The sequence below is a fragment of the Coptis chinensis genome, chromosome 2, assembly GCF_015680905.1.
Source record: "Coptis chinensis isolate HL-2020 chromosome 2, ASM1568090v1, whole genome shotgun sequence".
Classification (NCBI taxonomy): domain Eukaryota; kingdom Viridiplantae; phylum Streptophyta; class Magnoliopsida; order Ranunculales; family Ranunculaceae; genus Coptis; species Coptis chinensis.
The window spans coordinates 27,730,437-27,753,957 of NC_141457.1; the positions used below are offsets into that span (position 1 = coordinate 27,730,437).

At 36.4% G+C, this 23,521-nt stretch overlaps 2 protein-coding genes and 1 pseudogene across 4 annotated transcripts; 2 read left to right on the forward strand and 1 right to left on the reverse strand.

Annotated features, from left to right (window-relative positions):
• The first annotated feature begins 4,436 nt into the window (after positions 1-4,436).
• LOC147515609 (E3 ubiquitin-protein ligase ORTHRUS 2-like) lies at positions 4,437-11,450 on the forward strand. Of its 2 annotated transcripts, none has more exons than XM_086588508.1 (9): positions 4,437-5,017; positions 5,769-6,301; positions 6,869-6,994; positions 8,688-8,787; positions 8,879-8,940; positions 9,106-9,208; positions 9,299-9,443; positions 10,342-10,559; positions 10,773-11,450. In XM_086588508.1, exons 1-9 carry the CDS (start codon positions 4,535-4,537, stop codon positions 11,202-11,204), a joined length of 2,202 nt encoding a protein of 733 aa, XP_086444634.1. In that variant the 5' UTR covers positions 4,437-4,534; the 3' UTR covers positions 11,205-11,450. The 2 variants fall into 2 exon arrangements, with proteins under 2 accessions (XP_086444634.1, XP_086444635.1); XM_086588509.1 differs by lacking the exon at positions 4,437-5,017 and adding an exon at positions 5,199-5,383.
• Positions 11,451-12,849: 1,399 nt separating this feature from the next.
• LOC147515610 (integral membrane family protein) lies at positions 12,850-18,393 on the reverse strand. 2 transcript variants are annotated; one of them, XR_015210770.1, is made up of 6 exons: positions 18,082-18,393; positions 15,555-15,918; positions 15,307-15,377; positions 14,644-14,742; positions 14,361-14,544; positions 12,850-13,204 (listed from the first exon to the last, which is right to left on the reverse strand). XR_015210770.1 is itself a non-coding variant. In XM_086588510.1 (5 exons), exons 1-5 carry the CDS (start codon positions 18,331-18,333, stop codon positions 14,437-14,439), a joined length of 894 nt encoding a protein of 297 aa, XP_086444636.1. In that variant the 5' UTR covers positions 18,334-18,393; the 3' UTR covers positions 14,171-14,436. The 2 variants fall into 2 exon arrangements, 1 of the variants encoding a protein (XP_086444636.1); XM_086588510.1 differs by lacking the exon at positions 12,850-13,204 and having other exon boundaries at positions 14,171-14,544.
• A 1,736-nt stretch (positions 18,394-20,129) lies between these two features.
• On the forward strand, positions 20,130-22,225 carry LOC147515611 (pyruvate kinase, cytosolic isozyme-like; annotated as a pseudogene).
• The last annotated feature ends 1,296 nt before the right edge of the window (positions 22,226-23,521 follow it).

Sequence of the window (23,521 nt, forward strand, 5' to 3'; positions counted from 1 at the left end):
TAGATCAGTGAAAGCTTTCGTCGCACGCTTATCTACAACTCTAGGGGCAGCCCACTAGAGGATGACCCCTCATCACGACCTGAAGTACTAGCCATAGCAGCAACAGACTCAGATCGTGCGTCTTCCTCCATTTCACCACAGCTCAGTGACACTTCTTGAATCTCCTCAGATCGAGTATCATCAGAATCAGACATTTTCTTTTTTCACAAATACCACAACTAAACAAAAATAGCTAAAGCCGATCTAGCTACTAGACACACAACGCTAGCGAAGAAGAAAAACCAAAAAGCTATAATGGCAGAAGCACTAACCTGGAAAAACCCTAGCTTGCGTTTTTTGCTAGAGGAGAGACAAAAATGGCTTCTCAAAGTGCGGAATTGGGTTTTATATAACCGACCCTTTGGTTCCCCATGTACCTCATGATTACACCCTAAATCATAGCCCACACATCTACCAAGACCCGTCTTTTCAAAATCCCAAAAAAAGAGGTGGCGTATTTCCCCCCTCAACTGCTTAGATTCTCCCACGTGTCAATCACGTGCTTGCTACAGTCTAGCACCAGTTTGTTCTGCCATATAGCGATCCCCCCAGCATGGTGGATATGTCCATTCACGCCAGTTCGCTTCTTCACTCATGCTCAACATGAGCCACCGTTTTCTCTTAGTAGATCGCTTCAATGTACAACACGACCTACTGAGAGGGGGTTGTGTGAGGGAGTAATATTTTCATTCAGGAATATCAAGCACGTGTCCAGCATAGCGGAAATACCACACCGACCTCTGACCTCGTTTCCCGAACTGCCTTCGGAGCGACCTACGTTATTAGCTCACACACACGAGCTACGAGATCGCTCCAGAATAGGTCAAGTTGCACATCCTCACACAGAGCGTTCTATCTCGTGACACAGCCTATCTTCTAGAAGCAATCATTACCAAAGTCATACTTACACATTCCATTAACGCAAATTACGAACCACTGTAACTACTCTCCATCATTACATAATTCCAACCAACATCATTCCAACACTCTTTCTCAATCTCGACCATACATTTGTGTTTGTCAGCACACATGTTGGATCCACTATCACCAGCTATAAATACCCTATACATGAACTATGTCAGACCTGATTCTACTCTCCCCCTAAAAACGAGAGATAGATACGTAGGCAGTTCGTTCAACAACGAACTCGGTCTTTCCCATTTCCAAACCCATTCTCTTTCTTTATCACATTTGTAAGGTAGAACTAAAACGTTCATTTGCACCCATCATTCTCTTTGGCTTTTACAAAGATGCTAAATCAACATAAGTGAACTAAAATAGTAAAATGTATATGGTTTCAATTTTCAACAAGCCCCATTATCGGAATATTGGTAATATATCGGACTCCTAGCTTTTTGACATATTTGATCGACCATAACAGAAAATATCAAAGTGATATATTTAAGGCAAAATTGTTGGAAAACTATAGGACAGAAGTCACAAAACTGTAAAAGTGAAGATATATATCCGGAGCTATTGATATCGGCTGCTGATATCACTGATATGTGTCGATATACCATGACAGTTTCTGCCCTTGATTGGTTTCGTTGTTTCTTTTTCCCGCACTTCCCACCAAACAAGCGAGCCCACAGGCAGCAATGGATAATTACCTGCCAATTTCCAAGTGCCAAAAGTAAATTGGAAATTCATTTATTTTTTATTTTTGTTAACCATAAATTCAAGTTGGCTCCTTTTCTATTGGAATATATGCTACGCTATTACACAACAAGATAATGCACATATAGACTTTTAGTCATAGTCTTGGATTTCGGAATTGTCAGAATTTCGATGGATCCAGTATCCAGCATCCATTTAGAAATTAGAATTCCGTATAATTCTAATCGAATTTTCAGAATTGAACTTCCAACTAAATATTAAAATCTCAATACCATTTTTTTAGAATCAAAATGGTTTGTCGGAATTCTGTTTGAAATTATGAATACTGCTTTTAGTATACCAAATAGGCACATGCAACGACATTTGTCGAATTACCTCATTGGTGGCACCAAACCGAGACTCGGGGTCAAATGTCACATTGTATGCACGCTCTTGGAGTAGTGGCAAGTGGCATCTATCAAGACATCCATCGATACAATGTGGCATCGAGGACGATGGTGGTTGCCTCAAATATGACATTTGCATTTCGAGACATTTTGTTTTACCAAGTGTTATATCTTTGAAGAAAATTACAAGTGACGCTGAACGATAGATATTTCAAATTATCAATGCCAATTGAAGCAATGCATTGAAACCAAGTGGCACGGAGAAGATTATTCGGGGCGTGTCAAATTTTCAAACAAACAAGTGTGCGTGGTCAGAAAAATCAATGCACAAAAATGTGCCAATTGCCAATGATATGGTGCATTATTGCCATGTAAAAAACATCATGTAGCAGGAGATAAATTTTGTGTAACAACAGGCTGTGTCGATACCACCAACTACGCACCATCAAAAAGATGAAATGTTGGTTTTAAACCATAGTTAATTACTTGATTTCTTTATGCACATAAATTATACCACGTGTCTTTAGCTGGTTGCATGCACTGTGTATTTTGTCACTATTGCAACTACTATATTTTGTCTTTCCTGGTGTGGACTGTGTTGATTTACCAATGGTAAAGAGTGGATCTGAAATATTTTTAAAAATAGAAAATTAGAGTAGACAGAGTGGATAGACAAAAGGGGCCTGTACGCGTGGGCAAACTTAGTAGTTTAATGAAGTTTTAAAAATACACCTTAAAGCAGCCGGATGCTGCCAATGGTAAATGCTTTCCCGATTTGCGGAATCCTTCAAAGATATCATATATTATTGCTTCATTGGGATGACAATTAAGTAACCTTCTATAACATAATTCACCACATCCCAGAAGTACCCACACTCCAATAATTTGATAAATAAAATATTTAATAATAATAGTTAATATTGTTATTATATTATTATTATCTATAACAAAATTCGTCATATCCCTAAACTGCCCACATTCCTATATTTATGATATAATATTAATTGATAAATAAAATTATAACTATGATAGTAATTATAATTATAAAAAATATTTGTAATTATCTTCAAGTGTTTTTTTTTTTTTTTTTTACCCAAAAATAAACTAGGATTAGACAGATCCTCACCTATATTAAGTTAAACATAATATGTTCTACATTTTTCCAAAAACATATTCTTCTATTATTACATTCAACTGATATTTTAGTGGTGGAGTTAGAAAATTACAAAAATTATAATTCTTTTGGCCAAGACCCACAAGATAATCCACTGCTCTATTGCACTCTTTATAGACATAGTAAATGACACACACTCGAATGCATGCACAAGGTTTTGTATATCCTTAACTATATCTCCAAGTATTGTTCGTGAGCCGTGAATATTTTATTTGATGCCATTTTGTGGGAAATCATACTATACTGGTAATCTACTTTTCAATTTTTATAGTTAATGAGGTAACGACTTAAAAGTATAACAGTGAAGAATATTTTTTATGAAAACTCAAGTCAATCAATGTTTAAACTACGACAAAATGCGAGTCTAAAAATCCAATAAAAACTAACAAATATTTTCAATGATAGCATTGAACAACAATCACCAATCAGTTGAAAATTTGTATTTAATGTTCTGATGATCTTGTTTCCTATGTCACATATATAGACAGACTGTTAGCTGCTACTAAACGACACATTTAAAAAATATTACATACAACGTTTATGGTGTAACCGGAACTATACACTCTTATGATAAAATCCTAGATAGATTTAAGAATATACAACACGTGCAATCATCATTTACAATGTCATACTAGACATCATAATAATATTGTTTCCAAATACTGACATAACCGTTAATACACAAAACAGTTGAATTCGTTAGCTAACACACTAATTAGCGACACGTCTTGCTACGTAATGTGCAATATTTATATAAATTTTATCGTTGTACTATATTGCCTTTTGTATATGTTTATTGTCGGGTACAGTTTGGAATTGTCAACACCTATTTTAACTTTAGATTCAATATAAAAACAAAAAATTTGTCGGTATAATGAAAAACGAGTTCCAATTGAAACCCATATTTTATTTATTTATCACACTGAACATAACAAGCTATTTTATTTCACTTTGCAATCTTGATTTACAACATCTTAGTTATTCAACCTGCTCTAGAGCACTTATTTGTTGACTTTAGAAAACACAAGTAGGTAACTGGGCAATAATAAGTAAATAGTTAACCCAAAAACAAATAATGTAGTTGAAAAAAGAAAAAAGAAAAAGCAAAGGGTAATTTCGGTAACTTACAAACCAACCTGCATATTGATTTGGACAATTACAAAAAAAAAAGAAATATCCACCACGATCCAATACGATTGAGATAAACTTACCCCTTTTACCGAAAAAGAGGGAACCCCCGAAATTCAAGTCTTTTCAAAACCCCGCTTCCTCTCCTCTCTATATAAACCCGGCTTCCTCTTCTCTCATTCTTCACACCATGGCCCACGTTAGTTCTACTGCTACTCCCGAACTACCATGTGACAATGAAGGAAACTGCATGGTCTGCAAAACAAAACCAACCCAAGAAGAAACACTCCCATGCAACACGTGCGGCACTTCATGGCACGTGACTTGTCTTCTTGTTACTCATAAACCTGAGTCTCTTCTCTCTTCTCTCCAATGGGTATGTCCTGATTGTTCTTCTTTATTCTCCGGTGACTCTGTGGGTAATACCGGTGGAAATGAGTTGGTGGCTGCTGTGAAAGCTATAGAGGCGGATGAAAGTTTGACTGAGTTGGAAAAAGCGAAGAAGAGACAGAAGCTGTTGAGTAAAGGAGTTGCTGCTGACGTGGATGATGAGGAGGAGGAGAAGCGGAAGAGGAAAGGGAAGGGGAAGTTTGTGGAGAATGATGTGCTTGGTATATTGGATGAGAGTTTTAACTGTTCTTTTTGTATGCAGTTGCCTGAGCGTCCTGTTACGGTAAAAAAAAATTTACTGTTTTTATTCATTGTTAAATTAAAAAAAGACTTGATTTTTTTTTTTATTTGTGGGAGATTGGAAAATGCATTTATTTTGACATTTTGTTTGGGTGGCTTTTTTTGGTATGTAGAAATCTTAAATGCTTGATTTATTTAATGTTTGATGGCATGACTTATTAAAAAGGTTAGATCTTTGTTTTGTCAATCATGCCGTCATGATTTGTAAAAGGCCAGATCTGTTTTTTTTAATCTCTGTTTTTGCAACTGACTTGTATTGTTGACTTTTTAATTTATACCTGGGTGCGGTTGGATTTGTATACAACAAAAACATGCTGAGTATGGAGTTTATTGGATTGAACAAAATCAGGTGTTTAGTAATGAATTTGATTTGAGTAGGAATTCACTAACTAAAATGCTATATTTTGTTGGAAATTTATGATATCTGACACCTGAGAATTAACTTTGTGAGTTTACCCATTGTACTGACAATTGTGATCACTGGATTGAAAAAGATATGAAGTAAAGTTATAGGTTAATTCTTGTTTGCATTTTATTGCTTTTATTTGTGGAATGCATATAATTTTATCCAAAGTTGGTGAGGTGATGATCTCACTTTTGAAGTTGTATAATTTTACATTCTGTCTGAAGAAAGTTGTATTGCACACTTTCAGATTGTGATATTATGATACCAGCTACTGATTGATTTCTTGGATCCTTGCTTGCTGACTAATTTGTTTTTTCCCTGGTTTTAGACTCCATGTGGGCACAATTTCTGCCTCAAGTGCTTCAAGAAATGGATGAGTCAAGGAGGGAATACCTGTGCAAAGTGCCGCAGCCGCATACCTCAAAAGATGGCAAGCCAACCTCGGATCAATGCATCCCTTATTGTTGCCATCCGTATGGCTAAGTTGTCAAAATCTGCTTTGTCGGCGGCCCCAGTGAAAGTGACTCATTTTGTACACAATCAGCTTCGACCTGATAAGGCATTTACGACTGAGCGGGCCAAGAAAACTGGAAAGGCTAATGCATGTAGTGGGAAGATCTTTGTCACTGTGCCGAATGATCATTTTGGACCAATCCCTGCAGAAAATGATCCTGGAAGGAATCAGGGTGTGTTGGTTGGGGAGTGTTGGGAGGATCGCATGGAGTGTAGACAATGGGGCGCACACTTTCCACATGTTTCTGGTATTGGTGGCCAATCTACACATGGAGCACAGTCAGTAGCAATTTCTGGAGGTTACCAGGATGATGAGGATCATGGTGAATGGTTCCTATACACGGGAAGGTATTATACGAGCTTACTTGTGGTCTGACAACTCAATTGAATTCACTTTTAAAATGATTATTCCCATGCTGAAATTCGTTCACGTTGATAGCATTAATGTAATGGGGATAAGCTTTATTAGTTGCTTCTAAGGGTTTAAAATTTTAATATTGGTTTTCCCCCATTTCATGGCTGAGTTTTGACCTCCCATTTCTGTCTTCCAGTGCCACTGCACTTCTATTAGAAATAGTGATTAGACAGTGAGAGTTGTTAAAGCACAACACTTTGCTTCATGCTGTTGGTAAGCTCTGACTTTTGTTTGATTGGCGTGTTATTTTGTTTTGTTTTTTTTAAAAAAAAATAAAAAAAAATTCTCTATCGCATCAATTAGCACTAGAGAAAGAGATAGCATCTCATTCTTCTGGTTGTGTGGTATCTTTTACCTCTGCTACTGTATGATATAATCTAGATAAGAGATCTCCAAAGAACACAGACAGCTGAATTTGTCCATTCTTATCTCTAATTTAGACAATGGGTTTGCTTTAGAAAGTAACTTTCATTTATTTTATTTGTTTGCATGGTGTGCAGCGGCGGAAGAGACTTAACTGGTAACAAACGCACAAACAAAAACCAAAGTAAAGATCAGACGTTTGACAAAAGTAACGAGGCTCTACGAGTTAGTTGCAAGAAAGGCTACCCAGTTCGTGTTGTCAGGTAGGCTCTACAGCTAGCTTTTGTGTCCAGCTACCACACAATATAGAATGTTCATTTATGGATGTAGTGATGGACCCCGTGTTGTTGTATAATTTTAATTTTGTCTGGCATTGAGGGAATACGTTGGGCAGAGTAGGCTGCATTCAAATGGAGCACACCCCATTGTTTCAAATGAAAGTTGGTGGTCTCATTATACCTCACTGGATTAAACCCTCCTACATTTGACGATTACATGCATGTCACTTGGCTAGAAATCTGTCTTAGACGAGGCCTTGTTGTCAGTGGTCAGATTCTTTGGAATATATATATCTGATGCCCGGGTCGGCTAGTCCCTAGACAGTTCCTGAGGGTAGTATGCACTGCTTCTGCCCCATGGAATTGACAGAATTTTCTAATACAACTGAAACTTTTAGAGTGCTAGGTTTACAAGAGTTTTGGGAGGATAGTTATTATCACGTGGTGTATTATAGCATGTTCAATGGTAGATATTTATGAGCAAACTATTCCTTTTTTATTTTATTTTTTAAGCAAGTCTTTTTTATTATTGCTTAGCATGGTTTACCAAATCTCTTAAATCCTGAAACTTGAACTCTTGTTTTTGAAGGCAACAATTCTTAAATTGGACTCCCTAATGTTTATGAGGTTTAATTATTAAATGTATTGGTGTACAAGAAACTGCAAAAGAACCTTGTTTTCTTGTCTGTTTTTAAAAATAAACACTTGTTGCTTGATGAAACAACATATTTGTTGTGCATTTAGCTGTTGAAATTTTGTAAAGAATGATTTGGTTTCTTGCTTACATTATTTCTTTGGTGCAGTGATTTCGTTAGATATAACATGCTATAATAAGCTATTCTTAAGCAAGTTTCTGCATTTAGCAAGTACTTGTAAATAGTCATTTTGTTTTGAGTAAAGTGAAAATAATGGATCATGCTTCTTTCCTTTAGTTGTTAAGGTATTATTGGGGTTCCCTAGTTTTCTTTAACACGCTTTTAAATTAACAATCATTTTTTGCGTTTTTAGTAACCGCTCGTAGATAAGCATTAAACAGCTTTTTAAACATTGCTAAAATGGGGCTAATGCCTGCACACAGATGTAGTATATTTAAGTGGCGTCGGACGATGATTGTTGGTTAAATGGATGTTTTAAAATGTTCGTGTGACTGTTTTGAAGTTTGCTCACTTGTGGACTCCTTCCTGGTTGTACTATTATAATAAAATGGGACTAATGCCTGCAAACATTTTAAGTATATTTATGTGGTGTAGGCCGATGGTTGTTGGTTAAGCGGACGTTTTAAAATGTGTTTTGTGTGTTCGTTTAAAGTTTGCTCTGTTGTGGACATCTTCCCGAGGTTGTATAATTACCATCTTAAACTTTTCCTTGGGTGGCCCTGGTGTCACTAGTAGCCTTACTACACTTGTCTACCCTACTGTACAGAACATTAGAGTTTGACAAAATTTTCTACTATAAAGACTTCTATCACTCCATTTCACAGCAAATATATTGTTGTTAGCTATTGTCTTTTTGGCACAAATATCTGTTTGTCATTTTAAACTCAAGTACTGATTTCATCTGTGTGTGTGGGGTTTTGGGTGTTAGGGATCAAGAAAGAGTTAAAAAAAGAGTTGGGTCTAAAAATAAAATGGTAAAGAATCCTGGATGTTAATTTTTCTGCTTGTTTCTAAATTGGTAGGTCTCATAAGGAAAAAAGATCTTCTTATTCCCCTGAAGCGGGATTGCGATATGATGGAGTTTACAGAATAGAGAAATGTTGGCGGAAAGTCGGAATTCAGGTAAGACCTGTTGATCTCAGCTTCTTACTCATCTCATTGTACCACTGTGCATGGCTGTTGTATGGGATATTAAAAAAAGTATTGCTTGCAGGGTCATAAGGTTTGCAGATATCTATTTATCAGATGTGATAATGAACCTGCACCGTGGACAAGGTATGTGCCTGCCTTGTTGCACTCCACCTCTCTCTACACACGTATGGTTTGATACTTGCAAATTTCACAGGAATAGTTGTAACACGTCATTAATTTGCACTGTCTCAAGTACTGTAAAGAAATTACTAACTTTGTTTTGAGTTCTTTATTATCTTGAAAATGCAGTGATGAACATGGGGACCACCCTAGACCTTTGCCCGTCATTAAAGAGCTTAAGGGAGCAACTGATCTTTTTGAAAGGAAAGAAAGCCCATCCTGGGATTATGATGTGAGCTAATCTTATGTGTTTTTTTTAGTAGAATACATATTGTGGTTTCCTTCACTGCTTATTGTAACTTTTGTGTGTGCTGTTTTTTAGGAAGAAGATAATCGCTGGAAGTGGAAAAAGCCACCACCTTCAAGCAAAAGACCAGTTAATACAGTCAATCCTGAGGACGTGAAGAGAGCAAGAAAAGCTATAAAGAATGCACATAATCTGTCTGTACGAGAAAAGCTCCTAAAAGGTCTGGTCTTTTGTCTAAACTAATAGCACACACAAGGACCTCACTGTATTGCCATAGTAGTCATGCCGTAACTAACATATAGCATAAAACTTCTGATGAAAGATGTATTCTCATGAACTTTAGATGACTGCTTATTTGGGAGCACCGTTATCTTAAAACAGGCCTTTATGTAGAGTACTGTAAAACAGAACTTATATGATTCATGCCTTGAGTAGAGATACTATGACAACAATGATGGAAACAAGAAAATATTTGAGGAAAGCTTAGTATCAAAACTTTTACCAGACAATATACAGTACAGTGAGTTCTTCAAATGCGAGGACCACAGGGTTATCAAATAGCCAAAAATAATAATTTGGCTATGATGTTTATGTAAGTGAAGTATCCTTCTACCACACTTTTACAAGGCAATTAACACTGAGTTCTTCAAATGTAAGTACTACAGGGTTATCAAATAGCCTAAAAAAATAGTTTGACAGTAATGTTTTAAGTATCCTTCTACCAGTCTACTACAACAAATGCTTCTTTCATTTCCCTCAAGGTTGAGTTAATCCGGCCCAGACCTGTGTCGGTTAATAATACTACCTTATTAGTAATAAACTAATACTTATGATAAGATTACTCAAGCTTTTGGAATGATTATTTAGAGCTTAAGGGAACACAATGATGAAAGATAGGTACATGCGTTCAATGTATACAAAGAGTATTCTTTCAACTATTCTCTGTAATAAAATGCATTTAGCATATCTGGAACTGTAAGACAGTTGTAGCTTAAAGGAGCACAATGATGAAAAATCAGATATATTAGTTCAACTTGTTTCAATTTAACTTAATGTTCTAATGACTTATTTTGACAAAAAAACATGCATTCAACCTATCTGTGTTTTGATCATTGCAGAGTTTAGCTGCTTAATATGTCGGAAAGTTTTGAATCTTCCTCTAACAACTCCATGTGCTCACAACTTCTGTAAGCCTTGTTTAGAGGGTGCCTTTGCTGGTCAGACTTTTGTGAGAGAGAGGACATGCCAGGGCAGGCGAACCCTCCGAACACAAAAGAATATTATGAAGTGCCCTACTTGTCAAAATGACATCTCTGACTTCCTGAAAAACCCTCAGGTAAGAAATCTTATGTTTTCCTCCTATTATGGATAAGTTTTAAGTGCTTTCTTGATTTGTCATTTGTCCATATGTGGTAGATAATATTCCTGAGCTGAAGCGAAGATCTCTTCCCTTGAAATACACAGAATCACAAAGTTTGATTTTAATGCATTCATTGTTTCAAGGAGATGCTTTCTTTAATCTGGTGGGTTATTACTTTATTTGCCACAGGTTAACAGGGAGTTGTTGGGTGTGATAGAATCTCTTCAGTGTAAGACCGAAAAGGAGAATGTGGAGGATTTAAGTGGAGAAGAATCTGGTGGCACTGACAAACAGTCTGAAACTGCAGCTGAAGATGGAAATTCTGAAAGGCAAAACCACACTGAAGTTCTGCAGAATGAGCCAGAGTGCAAACCTAAGAGGTCTTACAAGAGGAGGAAAGTTAATGATGAGGAACAACCTGATGCAGAGAGGAAATCTGAGCCAGTAAGTGTAGGCACAGAAGATGATGAAATGAAAGTTGACGTCTCAATTCCTTGTGAGAGCAAACTGAAGACTGAAGGTGGGGAGAATACCCCGACCAAGGTATCTGAAGAGGTAAGAAATGAAGGAAATGATTCACCTTCAAGCCCACTCCATGTTCGGTCTGATGGTGATGATTAGGAGTGCTATCATTGGCTAGGTTCGATAGGATTTACATGGGGAAACATTGAGTATAGTAAATTACTTCGTTTTTTGACATATGGAAATGATGGTATAGACGTATAGTAATATGGTGAAACTGTAATAGGTCATTTTGCAGATAGATACAAAGTCCTGCATTTGCTTTTTTGGATGATATCATTGTCAGAGGATGTATTGTGGGATACTTTATTGTGGGATCTATTGAAGGGAAAGATTTTGTGAGCTTCCAAGTTTCTCTCCCTCATCATTGAAGCGAAAGACGTTTTATTGTTTATGGCGTAAATGACTCCTGTGCAAGATGGATATGATTGTGCAGTGTTATCTGCACCAATACCAATTTATGATATCCTTTACATGGTTTATGAAGTGTAGAGCATTGTCGGATTTTTGTTGTAGTTGGTAGATGCTGAATCGCTTCTACTTTGTATTTAGGAAACATAGCCAAATTTAGGTACAAACATCCTTTAACTCGATTACTATTTTTGGGTAAAGAAAAGACTACGAATATTTTTTACGTAATGTACTCGTCTCCATAACAAAAGAAGAGACTCACCAAACTAACAGTAGTTCATTGACTCTTAGGTGAAAGTTGAAATTGTAAGGTGCCAGGGTGGATAGTTTTTGGTTTACAATTGTTCACTGGCTTGGTTTCTTTAGGTGATTTAAGTATGAGCAGTTAGATGTTGGGATGGCACTCCGACTTCAGAGCTGCTACAAAGTTAAATCTACTCTTCCCATACATTTTGAGTCAGACAAGTACTGCTAAAGGCTGCTTTAAACTATAATGAAGAGAAACGAGGAAGGATGTATGTTTGGTTAACTGACATCCTAGCTTCTCATTGACGTACTCTTCAAAGCAGCACCACCAGTACTTTGCCGGCCTCACTTCCGTTGCTATCATCTTCAATCATTAAAAAATTTAAGCACGTTTGGAATGTCTTGGAGGTATGGCTTCAAAAAATTGTTACACCTATTATTAGTTGGTTTGAATTATTATGGTTTTGTACTTTTGCTATTATCATTTCTTGCTGTAGGACTTGTTCACCTTTCGAAATCTAAATTAAATTTGCAGTCAAATTAGAAACGGCTTGTTCCAGTGTGGGTAAAACTTTTACTCGTAGGCACTAGGCAGACAAACAAGAAAGGTATAACTGTATAACAGGTTGTTTGTTCATGATATTGCATTTGAAACCTAGCAAGGATTGAAAGATGATAGACAGAGGAAGTATGAACCTTCAATCTTCGAGTTTCTCAATAATCAGAGCCCGAAATTGAGTACTTTACAGTTATAGTTTACAAAGTTGAACAATGTAATGCCTTCCTAAATTATTCTATAAAATGAAACACTACCTTTTTGGGACATACGCATTTTCATTCAAATTTGGGATTGTGGAGGATTACTTCCAAATTTGTTCAGTAATTCTCTTTTCCCGCAAAACTCTTTGATCAGAGAAACTGGAATCGAACTGCATGTTACTCACCACTGGTTTAACAGTTGGGTGGCTGGGTCCTCACAAACTCCACGATATAGTCTAGAAATCATTTGTGGCCAAGTCTTTTACACACAAAGTCAGATTCTGGAGAACTACATGGAATTACGAACCTTTAAATAAAAAATAAAAAGTTCAAGATAAGTAATATTGTATTCAAATTAATGATTGCCATGGCTATCTATGCTGAACTGTAAAGGATAATTAATACATTCAAAACTTGCCGAAAAGTTACAAGATAGCACACAAAAATAGTGTTAACATATTTCAGTAGATGCAGATGTTTTAGGCAAAATGTTGCTAAAAAGACTTCACCGAGAGAGAATAAACTTTTAGTATCTTCTTTACTAGTACATATGTACATGGGGTTGCATTTGTGGGTTCTGTCTTGTAGGATGTCGTTTTGGAGCATTGCACGCGTCAACTGCTGACCAACGACCTCTTCACTCCAGAAATGACAACTCTCGAGTCTCGACATATATATATAACCTAAACGGTTAGAAAACAAGAGCAAATTATAAATAGTTAAATACAAACCTCAAAGAAACTTGCCATTTAAAGTGACGAGACAATGTTAACCATCTCAAGAAACAAACTTATAATGTCATGGTACTTGAAGTGAAATGGCTCACGCTCAGTGAAACAGACATCGTCCGCTGTAGCAAAGTAGTTGTCGATGATGATTGATGAGTGCTTAGAGCCAGAGCATCTTTATGCTGAACTTTTGTTTCAAGGATATGAATATACTGAAGGAATCCATTAGGGTTGCATCTAGTAAGTAGTAACCAAAACTAACACCATAATGTCTCACTAAAGTCGCCAAGAAGGATAATAAGGAAACTGCCTGTGTGAAGGATGAATTTGTATGGAATGGGTTTCCAACCAGTCTTACTAAAAGATTGGGAATGTTGTCCGGTGTATACAAAAGATCATTCCGTGGAACCTTTTTAATTTCTCATTGGACAGAACTGGGTTCTGGCAATGTTCTAACTTATTTAAGCAATGACACATCTCACTTCTTTTTTCATCGAAGGAGATATATCGATAAGAGGAATGCTTAATCTAGATTTAAGGATCAGATGCTCCCAGCCCGAAGCACGGTTACAACAGGCTTTTAGATTTTATTCAATAACATTCATACCTCAATAAGTGTTGTACACGAACTCCACAGGTTATCTTAGGTTTATCGGTCAATACTTAACATCCAACTCCAAACAGAGCTAAAAGTAAGGTTTATATGATATGTTTATGGATTCAGTTGCTCTAAAAGATAACACAAAATCTAACTTTACTTGTAAACAGTATCTGCATGCAACATCCAAAATATTAGACTGGTTGATTTTCATAAAAAATAATGATCTTGAGGTACAAATGAAGAGGTATTAATTTCAGAGTTTAGGAGAATGATGACATAGATATCCTAGCCAGCAATACGCAATATATCAATTCCAGATAAGCATGCCCAAATTTTGTGATTCCTTGGCATAAGAGATTACTAACAGATGAAACTATGGTGCATTACAAACATATCTAATAGTTCAACTAGAGTGAATAATTTGTGGAGAATTTGATGTTCCTCGTACAAAGAAATGACAGAGACCCAAGAAATAATACCTACAGGCAAAGGGAAACTTAAGATGGATACCTTTAAAACAATACTTCAGTCCAGTGTTGTGACAAAATTTGTAAGTATATGGGCGCTGCCGCTCTATTCTCCTCGCCTAATTAAGGTTTTGAGTCCTCTGTTCCTCGAGTTTCTCAATCAAAATCTGCTTTTCCTTTTCTGGAAGGGAATTGAATATGAACACAGATTTGTCACCAATATCGTCCTACAATATAGCCAGTAAGGCAGCAACAGTTAATGAGTTGTATAGACAGAAAAGGCAGCTAACTAACACCCAACACAAACCAGAAAACAAACATTGTACCTTAATGGGTTGTGTGAATTTTCTGGCAGAAAATATCACAAACAGCCCCATCCATACTCCGAGTAGACTAAGTTTCAACCCGTCATCCATCAATCCCGTCTGCATGTTTGAAATGAGGCACCATAATTTAAGAAGAATAAATTGGATAGCACGAGATCTAGAGTTGACAACAATTTGTTCACTAAATGTGCTTGGATTGGATTGGTCTCTACATGCAAACACCGTGGCTAGGATGATAACCCTTTTTGATTGAAAACAAAGTGAGAAGACTCTCTCTTTCTCTCTCTCTATTGATTTAATCATTTTATTATTGATTTTGATTATGATTTATGATTTTTTTGTTTTTGTTTTATATGGAGGTAGTTACACCTAAAAGATTCAAAAGATTACATTCCATTTGCATTTAACCCAGTAGTGGTTTTTCCAGGTGCCTACCCATGAATGGTAGATCTTTCTACTTACTATATCTTGCAATCACTCATCTACTAGTCCAACCTAGATGATATCCAAAATTGTGATCATCAAAAAAATGTAACAAAATTTACTGCAATCTTATGTTTTGACAACATTAATTACTCTAGATACATCATACATCAGCTGATCAGCGACTAATCAAAGCAGACAAAAAAACTTGAGCTATGAAAATTTTGAGAGAGCATGTACCAGGTGTCCAAGAAGTACTGTTGGGATAATAAAAGTCAGAACTCCGGCTTCCAGTTTCCCATAGCAGAGGCCTGAAAGTAAATGAAAGTTATGAAGCAATGAGAGCACAATGGGATAACTACAAACTTTTTTTATTCAAAAAATTACTATACCACCATTGACTAGTAAAATAGATGTGACTAAGGAATAGCAGTTCTGCCTGAACAGATCTCCAATGACAATGAGGGATTGGTAAGTGGCGTCCTTACCTTCCTTAAATACGAGTCCTGTCAACGCTGCAAATAGAGGCCCAACGAACCACACAGCTGTGGGGTTATCAACAACATAATCTGGTAAGCTCTGACCAACAGGTTGAGCAAGGCTTAGGTATGTTGCCAAAGATCCAAGAATACCCACTGCCCATAACGCTTGAAGTGTGCGCTTGATCTCAGTTACATAAATGTGAATTAAGTATAGTGACAAGCCAAGTCCCCCAGATCCAAGTGCGTATAAAAAAGTAAGGTCTTGCCTGAGAAACTCTCTCAAGGAACTATCTTCTGGTAGAAAAGCTGTCGATGCCCCAATCACAAATGATGCAGCAGCAGTCACCAACCCAGATCTATATAGAAGGACCTGTATGTAACAAATAATATATATAAAAAAAGCCATGTACACATATTTATCTGTCAAAATCAACAAATAAGTCCATTTCAAGCACAAATGATATTGAGGAAACTTCCAGTTCGTAGTGGCGACCCTTAGGCTAGGTTCAATCTAGTAACGATTGCTATCCTGTGTCATTTTCATGTCCCCCTTTAAAACTGATTCCATAAACTGATACTCTATATCGAAATGTACAATTTTATAAGCATTTATGGTGGTACTCATAAGAGCCTGTTAAGGTAGAGGATTATCCAGATAGATACTGTGACTATACATTAATATATACGACACAAGACCATTCCAAACACTTTTGATACAGTCATTATGGATTACAATAGTGTAATTACAGAGAGGGATCAAACTGAAAATAAGATCATCTGGGAATTCGCCGAGAAAATTAGGAATTTTAATTTTAATTTTAAATTTTTTGATATTTTATCTATGAAAATTACAAAGCATAATAAAGCATCTTGTAATATGTAAAAAGTTCACTACAATAATATGGAAAATTTTCCAATTCGGAAATATAGCACAGTTGACATTTTAAAGACAGATGAAGGAAAAGAAGAAGACATCGATTGCTTATTATTACTCACAACTTAAGAGTCAGTATAGCAGAAACTTAAAAATTGGCCTTCTTCCTCCCGTTCCCTCAACGGTCTCCCTCCTCTTTCAATCGCCAACTTCCTTTTTCTTCGCTGCTCTCCCTCCCCTTTCCATCACCAACTTCCGTTTTCTTCCGCTGCTCTCCCTCCCTCCCATCCATATCTTCCTTCTTCTTCTCTCGCTCTCCATGCATCATGCCTCCCTTTTCTCCTGATTTACCCACTCCTGTCCTCCCTGTCAGCCCACACTCCTCGGCAAATCCAGCTCCTTTTTTTTGCTCTTCCTGTTATCCCTTTTCCTGCTCCTCTCCCACCCTCTTTTTTCTGTCCCATCTGCTTGCTTGTTTGCTCACTGCTGTGAGGACGTGAGGTACTCTAATATTATCACAAGGCGGATCGGGTTCCATACAATGGAGCCTAAAATCAAATATCAGTCAGTGTCTCCTCTTTTTTATCTTCATCCTCAAGCACAAATCTTTGCCTTTAAATCTTCTTCCTTAAACTTCTGGCTTGGGTTCCCTCTTATATTCTTCCTCTCTAAAACTTTTGATGCATCTTCCATGACCATCCATCTTGTGCTATAACTAGTAACCAGCTACTTCTTCTGTTGCACAACTGCTGCTACTGATGGCACGACACAAATACTTCCACCACTTTGCGGTTTACTACCATCAGTGGGAGACATTGATTAGGGCTGGGGGTGGGGGCATCCTTAACTTTTGAACTTCAAATATGGGCATGTGTAACTGTGTAAGTCAAACATATTCGTCTGCACCAACTCACCAATAGAAGCTTCACATCCTCAGTTTAAAAATCTGACGCTTGCAATTTTGGATACTGAATGCAAAGTAGAAAAAACCTTCTGGATCTTGAAACTGTACCAATGAGAACACCACGTGTGGTTTTAGCTGTTTATTTTTCCAAACCCAACTAGTGAGGCCAGCACTTTTCTCAACCATTTTCCAGATTTCAGACATTTCACAAATATTCTTTTAAATGGTTCAAATTTATTTTGACACTATTCTATCGATGAAAACCATTAATTTATTCACACAAAGCTTTGATCTATGCGTACACAAACTTTGACACCCCTCAGTCGTAAAATCCTGGGTGGTTCGTCACTGGCTTTCAATTATCACCTTTTTCATTCCCCATGTTAGTATATATAAGACAACTGAAAATGCACAAATATTTCCTATTTCTGGGCAAGAACACGATGTGCCCTTTGGTTGAAATTTGTAAAAGAAGAACGGAGATTAAATTGATGATAAAATCATTACTTTGGGTCCATTGCACCGAACAAGAAGCTATATACAAAATTAATTCAATGGGATTAAGTTAAAACTACTAGTATATATATGACACCAAGCAATGCAATCATTTTTGGCAACCAATGTCCATTTCATCAAAATTAACAAATCTTCTAACTTGTATCCCAATAACTTCAAAGTATTTTAATTAGAGTCAATACCTTGCACAAAAATTAAGCTGACAAATAATAACCAGAAAGGCGCGAAACGAGTAGTACCTCGCGAACATCAGTTTCATCCACAGACCATGGACCATATATTCCTTGGTACACAGTTGCATCCACAGAATTGTCACCAAGTGCTTGGCATCTTATTTTTGGTCCCAACCGACTCGAGACCCTTAAAAGTGATGAACGAACAGGAACTATAGTAGAAACTAAACTTCCATAGCTACTACTGCTTCGAATGAGTGAAGTTTTAGGACCGCAAACAATTGTTGGGGTGGTAGAAGATAGTAATAGCAGTGCCATCTTTTTGGATGGGGTCAGAAATGTTGAGAGCCGTTATCTTTAAGTGGATATATATATAGTGGAATTTCGTAATTAGCAAAATACCAAGATATATTTCGACGTTTTACTGGTCCAAGTTCCAAGTCTATCTTCATATTTTTGCGACCACCGCTCGAATTAGGCAGGGGCGGCTCAAGGCCATTGGGGGCTCTAAGCAAAACTCGAATTGGGGCCTTCTACAATTAATACCAATAAAAATTGTTTACAACTTATTGCTTTATATATTTACATTATTTCATCATATGAATGCAAACCCTCATCCTTTATCCGGGCTTGGGACCGGCAATGTATTATCAAAATACTTTGGCAAACTTTAAAGTTTTTGTTTTTTTGTTTTTTAACACTAAAGAAATTATTACACTTCACAAACTTCAATTAAATTTCATTTTTCTTACTTTTTGAGCTGCAAAATCACTAATTAAGTCTTTGTATTCAAGTTTTTCTAGAAAATCTCTTTCTATAGATAATGTAGCTAATCCACTCAATCTTAGTTAGGTATCAATTTTATCTCATCGTCCGGGGTCATAAATATCTTGAACTAAATAGTTGAATTGTTCATTGAGGTTCTCATCAATACTAGCAAGCTGCAAGTCTATTGTTGAGTTATCATTTCTTTCATTTGTTTGATTTTCTTCAATGTCTTGAACATAAACACTAGGAACAAAATTTACATTAGGATCATTATCAGTTTGTTCCATATTTTCATTATTATCCACTTCTATTGGTTGGTCAGGTTGTTAATTTGCTAAATTATCGCTTGAACTAACCGATTCACTTTGTTTATAGTTTTTTATAAATTTAAATATAGCTCCTCCTTGAGATTCAATCGCCTCATCTGCTTTTCTCTTTTCTTGACGTTTTTTATTACCGGATTTATACTTTCGGTTCATATCGAAATGTAAAATAATATGCAAGCGCAAAGCAATAAGTCCTCACATATAGTCACATAACATACCAAAATAAAAAATAAAATAAAAACAATCACCGTGAGATGAAGCTTTATTGATAGCCGAAGTCACGTTGGAATTTCGAAAAAGTAGACAATCCACGAGACCACGACAACCACTTTGACTAAACAACTAGTCCAATTATATCTGTTAAAACCACTATCCATTGTCCACAAAAAGAAAATAATGAGTTTGAGTGTAATTATAAAATGATCTAATTAGAATTTAGATGATAAAAAATTAACAATTAAAGTAAAAAAAGACCCAAACCTTTTTTTTTCCTTTCTTGAATAGTCTTCTCACAAGTCACAAACTTTAAACTTTAATAAATTGCTTAACAAAGAATTGCAAATAGAAAGACAGAGAAGAAGAAAAATATAGAGAGTCAGAGAGAATGAGGGAGTGATGAAGAATGTTGATTAGTTATGGATGCGTGTATTTTTTGGTTTGAGAAGGCGTGGGAAAGTGGGAAACGGTGGAGAAGGCTGAAGGCGAGAGAAACGAAGGGTTTGTTTCTCTGCATACCGTTTTTTTTCTCTAGTTTCCATAAAAATAGAAAAATGAGAATGCGATAGTGGGCTGGGCAGCTGGAAAATATTGGGGGCCCTTTGGACTGCGGGGCCCTAGGCGGCTGCTGATTTTGCTCTATGGATGAGCCGGCCCTGGAATTAGGAAACTGATATGTTTATGGAATTGTAGTCGGTTGTGTTTTAGGAAGTCTTTCCCGTGTGTATATATAGATAGATAATTGCTTCACAACACAAAGATCCACGGCTTGCATGTCGTTACGGCTGTGATGATACTGCGAAAATGACAAGGTATGAAGTCTCGTATTCTATATGTGTGAAACGCCACTGGTTGGATCATGGCTGCTGCCTGCTGGACTGCAAGACTACTATTACGTCAACGTTAAAGACAGAGAAACAAAGGCTGATAGTAAATTGAATGAAGACTGAAGACTTTGCCATGTCAGGTTAGTTAGTTAGACAGCTGTCATTTGTAACCGTCAAAACAGTACTATATAAACAAGTTTTGCTTATGTAATAATCAAGAATGAAATTTCTCATTTTATCATTTTGAGTTCAATCCTCATTTTATTATGGTATCAGAGCGCAAAAGCTTAACGGCAAAGAAATCGATCCGCCATTAAAATCTCTCATCAAAGCTTGCTAAACGCAAATCAGGTTTACCCAATTCAACTAAATATCTTTCTGGATTGTTTCAATTACTAGTTAGATACATCTTTGTTATCAATTTAGGTTAAAAGCACATTTGTTCTTCGATTATATTGATTATATTGAGAGGCTTATTTTGTGAAAGTGTGGTTTGTTTGCTTGATTGCGCAGGAGGTAAGTATTCATCCCCCGTCGATTTTTATTTTTATTTATCACTTTGTACGCTATATATATTTAGTTTTTGAAGCTTGTTTCCCTTTCGCTAAAATTATAAGCGCTAGTGTTATGCTATTTAAACACCACGCTTGCTTCATTATGTTCATTACTTTCTTACTTGTTTAGAATATTACTATTGACCATGTTTGTATTCTTACTTGTTTAGAATATTATTATTGATCCTGTTTGTATATGTATGTTACTTTTCATTGTTTGTTTTGTTATTTGTTTTTAGGGATTTTTAGGTTTTGGTCCTTCTAATATATAGTATGGTAATCTGCATTTGGTTTTAAAAAAAACTAAATATTCGTATTTAGTCTGACTTATGGTACTTGACCATCAATCCACTCAGTTGATTGTCAGTCCATATATATAAAAAAAAACCTAGCTAAAGAGTTGTTCCCCTTAATATCTCCAAATTTATTATGATTTATTGGAATATATATATATATATATATATATATATATATATATATATAGCCTCGCTCTTAGACGGACATCCGTTTACGGACTTTACTTAAAAACCGAAATTTTGAAATATAATCTCGCGAAGGGTTTTGAAGCCGGATTCTCAAAACTCTATCACTCGCTCCCTCTCTCCTATTCTCTCTCCAAACATAGTCATCTTAAAATTCTACCTTTTACCTATTTTGTGTCATTTACCTGATGATTATGACCTCTCATCACAAAATTTTGATAGTGCTTAAACTATTGTTTTTTTATTTTTCTAGGTTCAAAACTAAGAAGGGGTAGCTAATTGTGATGATATAATTGCAAATTTTGACGCTTTTATGGTAGCACGAGGTGACCTGGGTATGGAAATCCCAATTGAAAAGATATTTTTAGCACAAAAAACAATGATCTATAAGTGCAACATCCAAGGGAAACCCGTTTATTACTTGCAAACTCAAATGTTATAGTCAATGATCAAGTCCCCACGGCCAACACAAGCGTATAACCGATGTGGCTAATGCAGTTCTTGATGGCGCAGACTATGTAATGATTAGTGGGGAAACAAATTTGGAGCATATCCGAGCTCACCGCTCGACCATGGCCATAATTTGCAAAGAAGCAGAGTCCGAAGTAAATTATGTAGCAACCTTTAAACGGATTATGCAAACTGCACCAGTGCCTATGAGCCCACTCGAGAGCCTATCTTCTTCTGCTGTGTGCACAGCCAACTCTGTCAGAGTTGCTCTAATTTTGGTATTGACAAGAGGTGGAAGTACTACCAAGATTGTTGCCAAGTATAGGCCATCTATGCCAATCCTGTCTATGGTTGTACCCGAAGTTAAAACTGAGAAATTTGATTGGTTATGTAGTGACGAAGCACCGGCTAGGCATAGTCTTATTGTTCGGGGTTTAGTACCTGTATTGAGCGCAGGGTCTGTAAAAGCTTCTGATGTAGAAGCAACAAAAGAAGCACTAGTATTTTCCCTTCGATATGCCAAGGAGAAAGGATTTTGCAAGGTGGGAGATTCAGTTGTGGCATTGCACCGAGTTGGGGCAGCTTAAAGTGATTAAGATGTTGGATTAAGTGATCGACCAGGAGGTGTGTGTTTTGGTAGGTACACCATAGACTATAGCTACTGATGTTTATTCTTGATGGCATGACTTGTGATCATGTTTTCCCTTTATTTTCCTTTGGTTGTCTCGTGTTAGCTGATGTGAGAAATCTTGATTAAACTTACAGCAACACAATTTTGATTAAATAAAATAGTTCTCTATTTGCCATCGTTGTTAAAGAATTATGTAATGTTTGACTTGGTTCCTGTTGTATTGTATGGCCATCACTTGTTTCTTCTTTGAATTTTATACTGGACTGGTGCAGCTCGCAAGGCTCATACTTTAGAAAAGGAAAAATGAGTAGGAATGAATGAGGTCACAGGGTTTGGTCTATCATACACTTCTTATCCTGATATCACAATTTTACTTAGCTTTTGATCTCCATGAAAAATCGTGTGGACAGTACGCTGTGTATATTGATGTCTAAAAAATTGATATTGTATATCAATACAAGGGCAACTTAATATTGTATATTCGATGAGCAACTTAATACTCATATTGCTTTGTGCCTTTGTTGCTTCTATGAACTATCTTGTCCAATAGATATTCGATATCTTTCTGTTGCAATGGTAGTCCTCCACGTCAGAAATCAAGGGCAATTAGTACATGTACAGCCATGCTGAATTCCATTTAGAAGTTTGTAAAGCTTCTCCCCGGGTCGTGCTTATGTAATCTCATCATATCCATTGTTAGCCTCAAAATTACCTTCCAAAATGTCCACTAAGATGTGTCCCATATAGGTGAGTTGCGACAATTTTAAGGCTATGAAAGGAGTCTCAGTAGGAGTTCTTTTATAAACCTTAAGATAAGTAGTTGTGCTATATTTAGAGTAGCCTCCTGTTACACTGTTAGACTTGGAGAATAAGTACAATTGTGGGTACTGTTTTTTTGGTTATGTTTGGACTTTGGAATTGCATGAACATGTCAGCGTCAACCTTCTATTTCAGTTCAACTAGTATAATGCATGTCAGCATGTGTTAACTAAAAATATTCATATTCATATAAGTTTTTGCATTTGGAACTCTGTTGTTTGAAGTTCTATTGCCCATATTCACCATATTCAATATTGTTTGCTATGTTTTAAGCTTATGAATTGAACTGATATAAGGTTTTTACAATGTAGCCTGCCAAGTGTCAAAGCTAGAAAAGAAGATTGTAGATCATATTACTCAGTATTGCCTCTTTATTATTGTGCAAAACAACTATGAAGGCAAGGGGTTCTTGAGAAATGCCCTGGAATGTTTC

Excerpts from the sequence above, each read along its gene's own strand:
- LOC147515609 (XM_086588508.1), top strand. The coding sequence starts at position 4,535 with ATGGCCCACGTTAGTTCTACTGCTACTCCCGAACTACCATGTGACAAT. Across the intron at positions 6,995-8,687 it reads TACCCAGTTCGTGTTGTCAG|GTCTCATAAGGAAAAAAGAT; the intron begins GTAGGCTCTACA and ends CTAAATTGGTAG. Across the intron at positions 8,941-9,105 it reads GAACCTGCACCGTGGACAAG|TGATGAACATGGGGACCACC; the intron begins GTATGTGCCTGC and ends TTGAAAATGCAG.
- LOC147515610 (XM_086588510.1), bottom strand. The coding sequence starts at position 18,333 with ATGGCACTGCTATTACTATCTTCTACCACCCCAACAATTGTTTGCGGT. Across the intron at positions 15,378-15,554 it reads AGGACTCGTATTTAAGGAAG|GCCTCTGCTATGGGAAACTG; the intron begins GTAAGGACGCCA and ends ATTTACTTTCAG. Across the intron at positions 14,743-15,306 it reads CAGTACTTCTTGGACACCTG|ACGGGATTGATGGATGACGG; the intron begins GTACATGCTCTC and ends TCAAACATGCAG.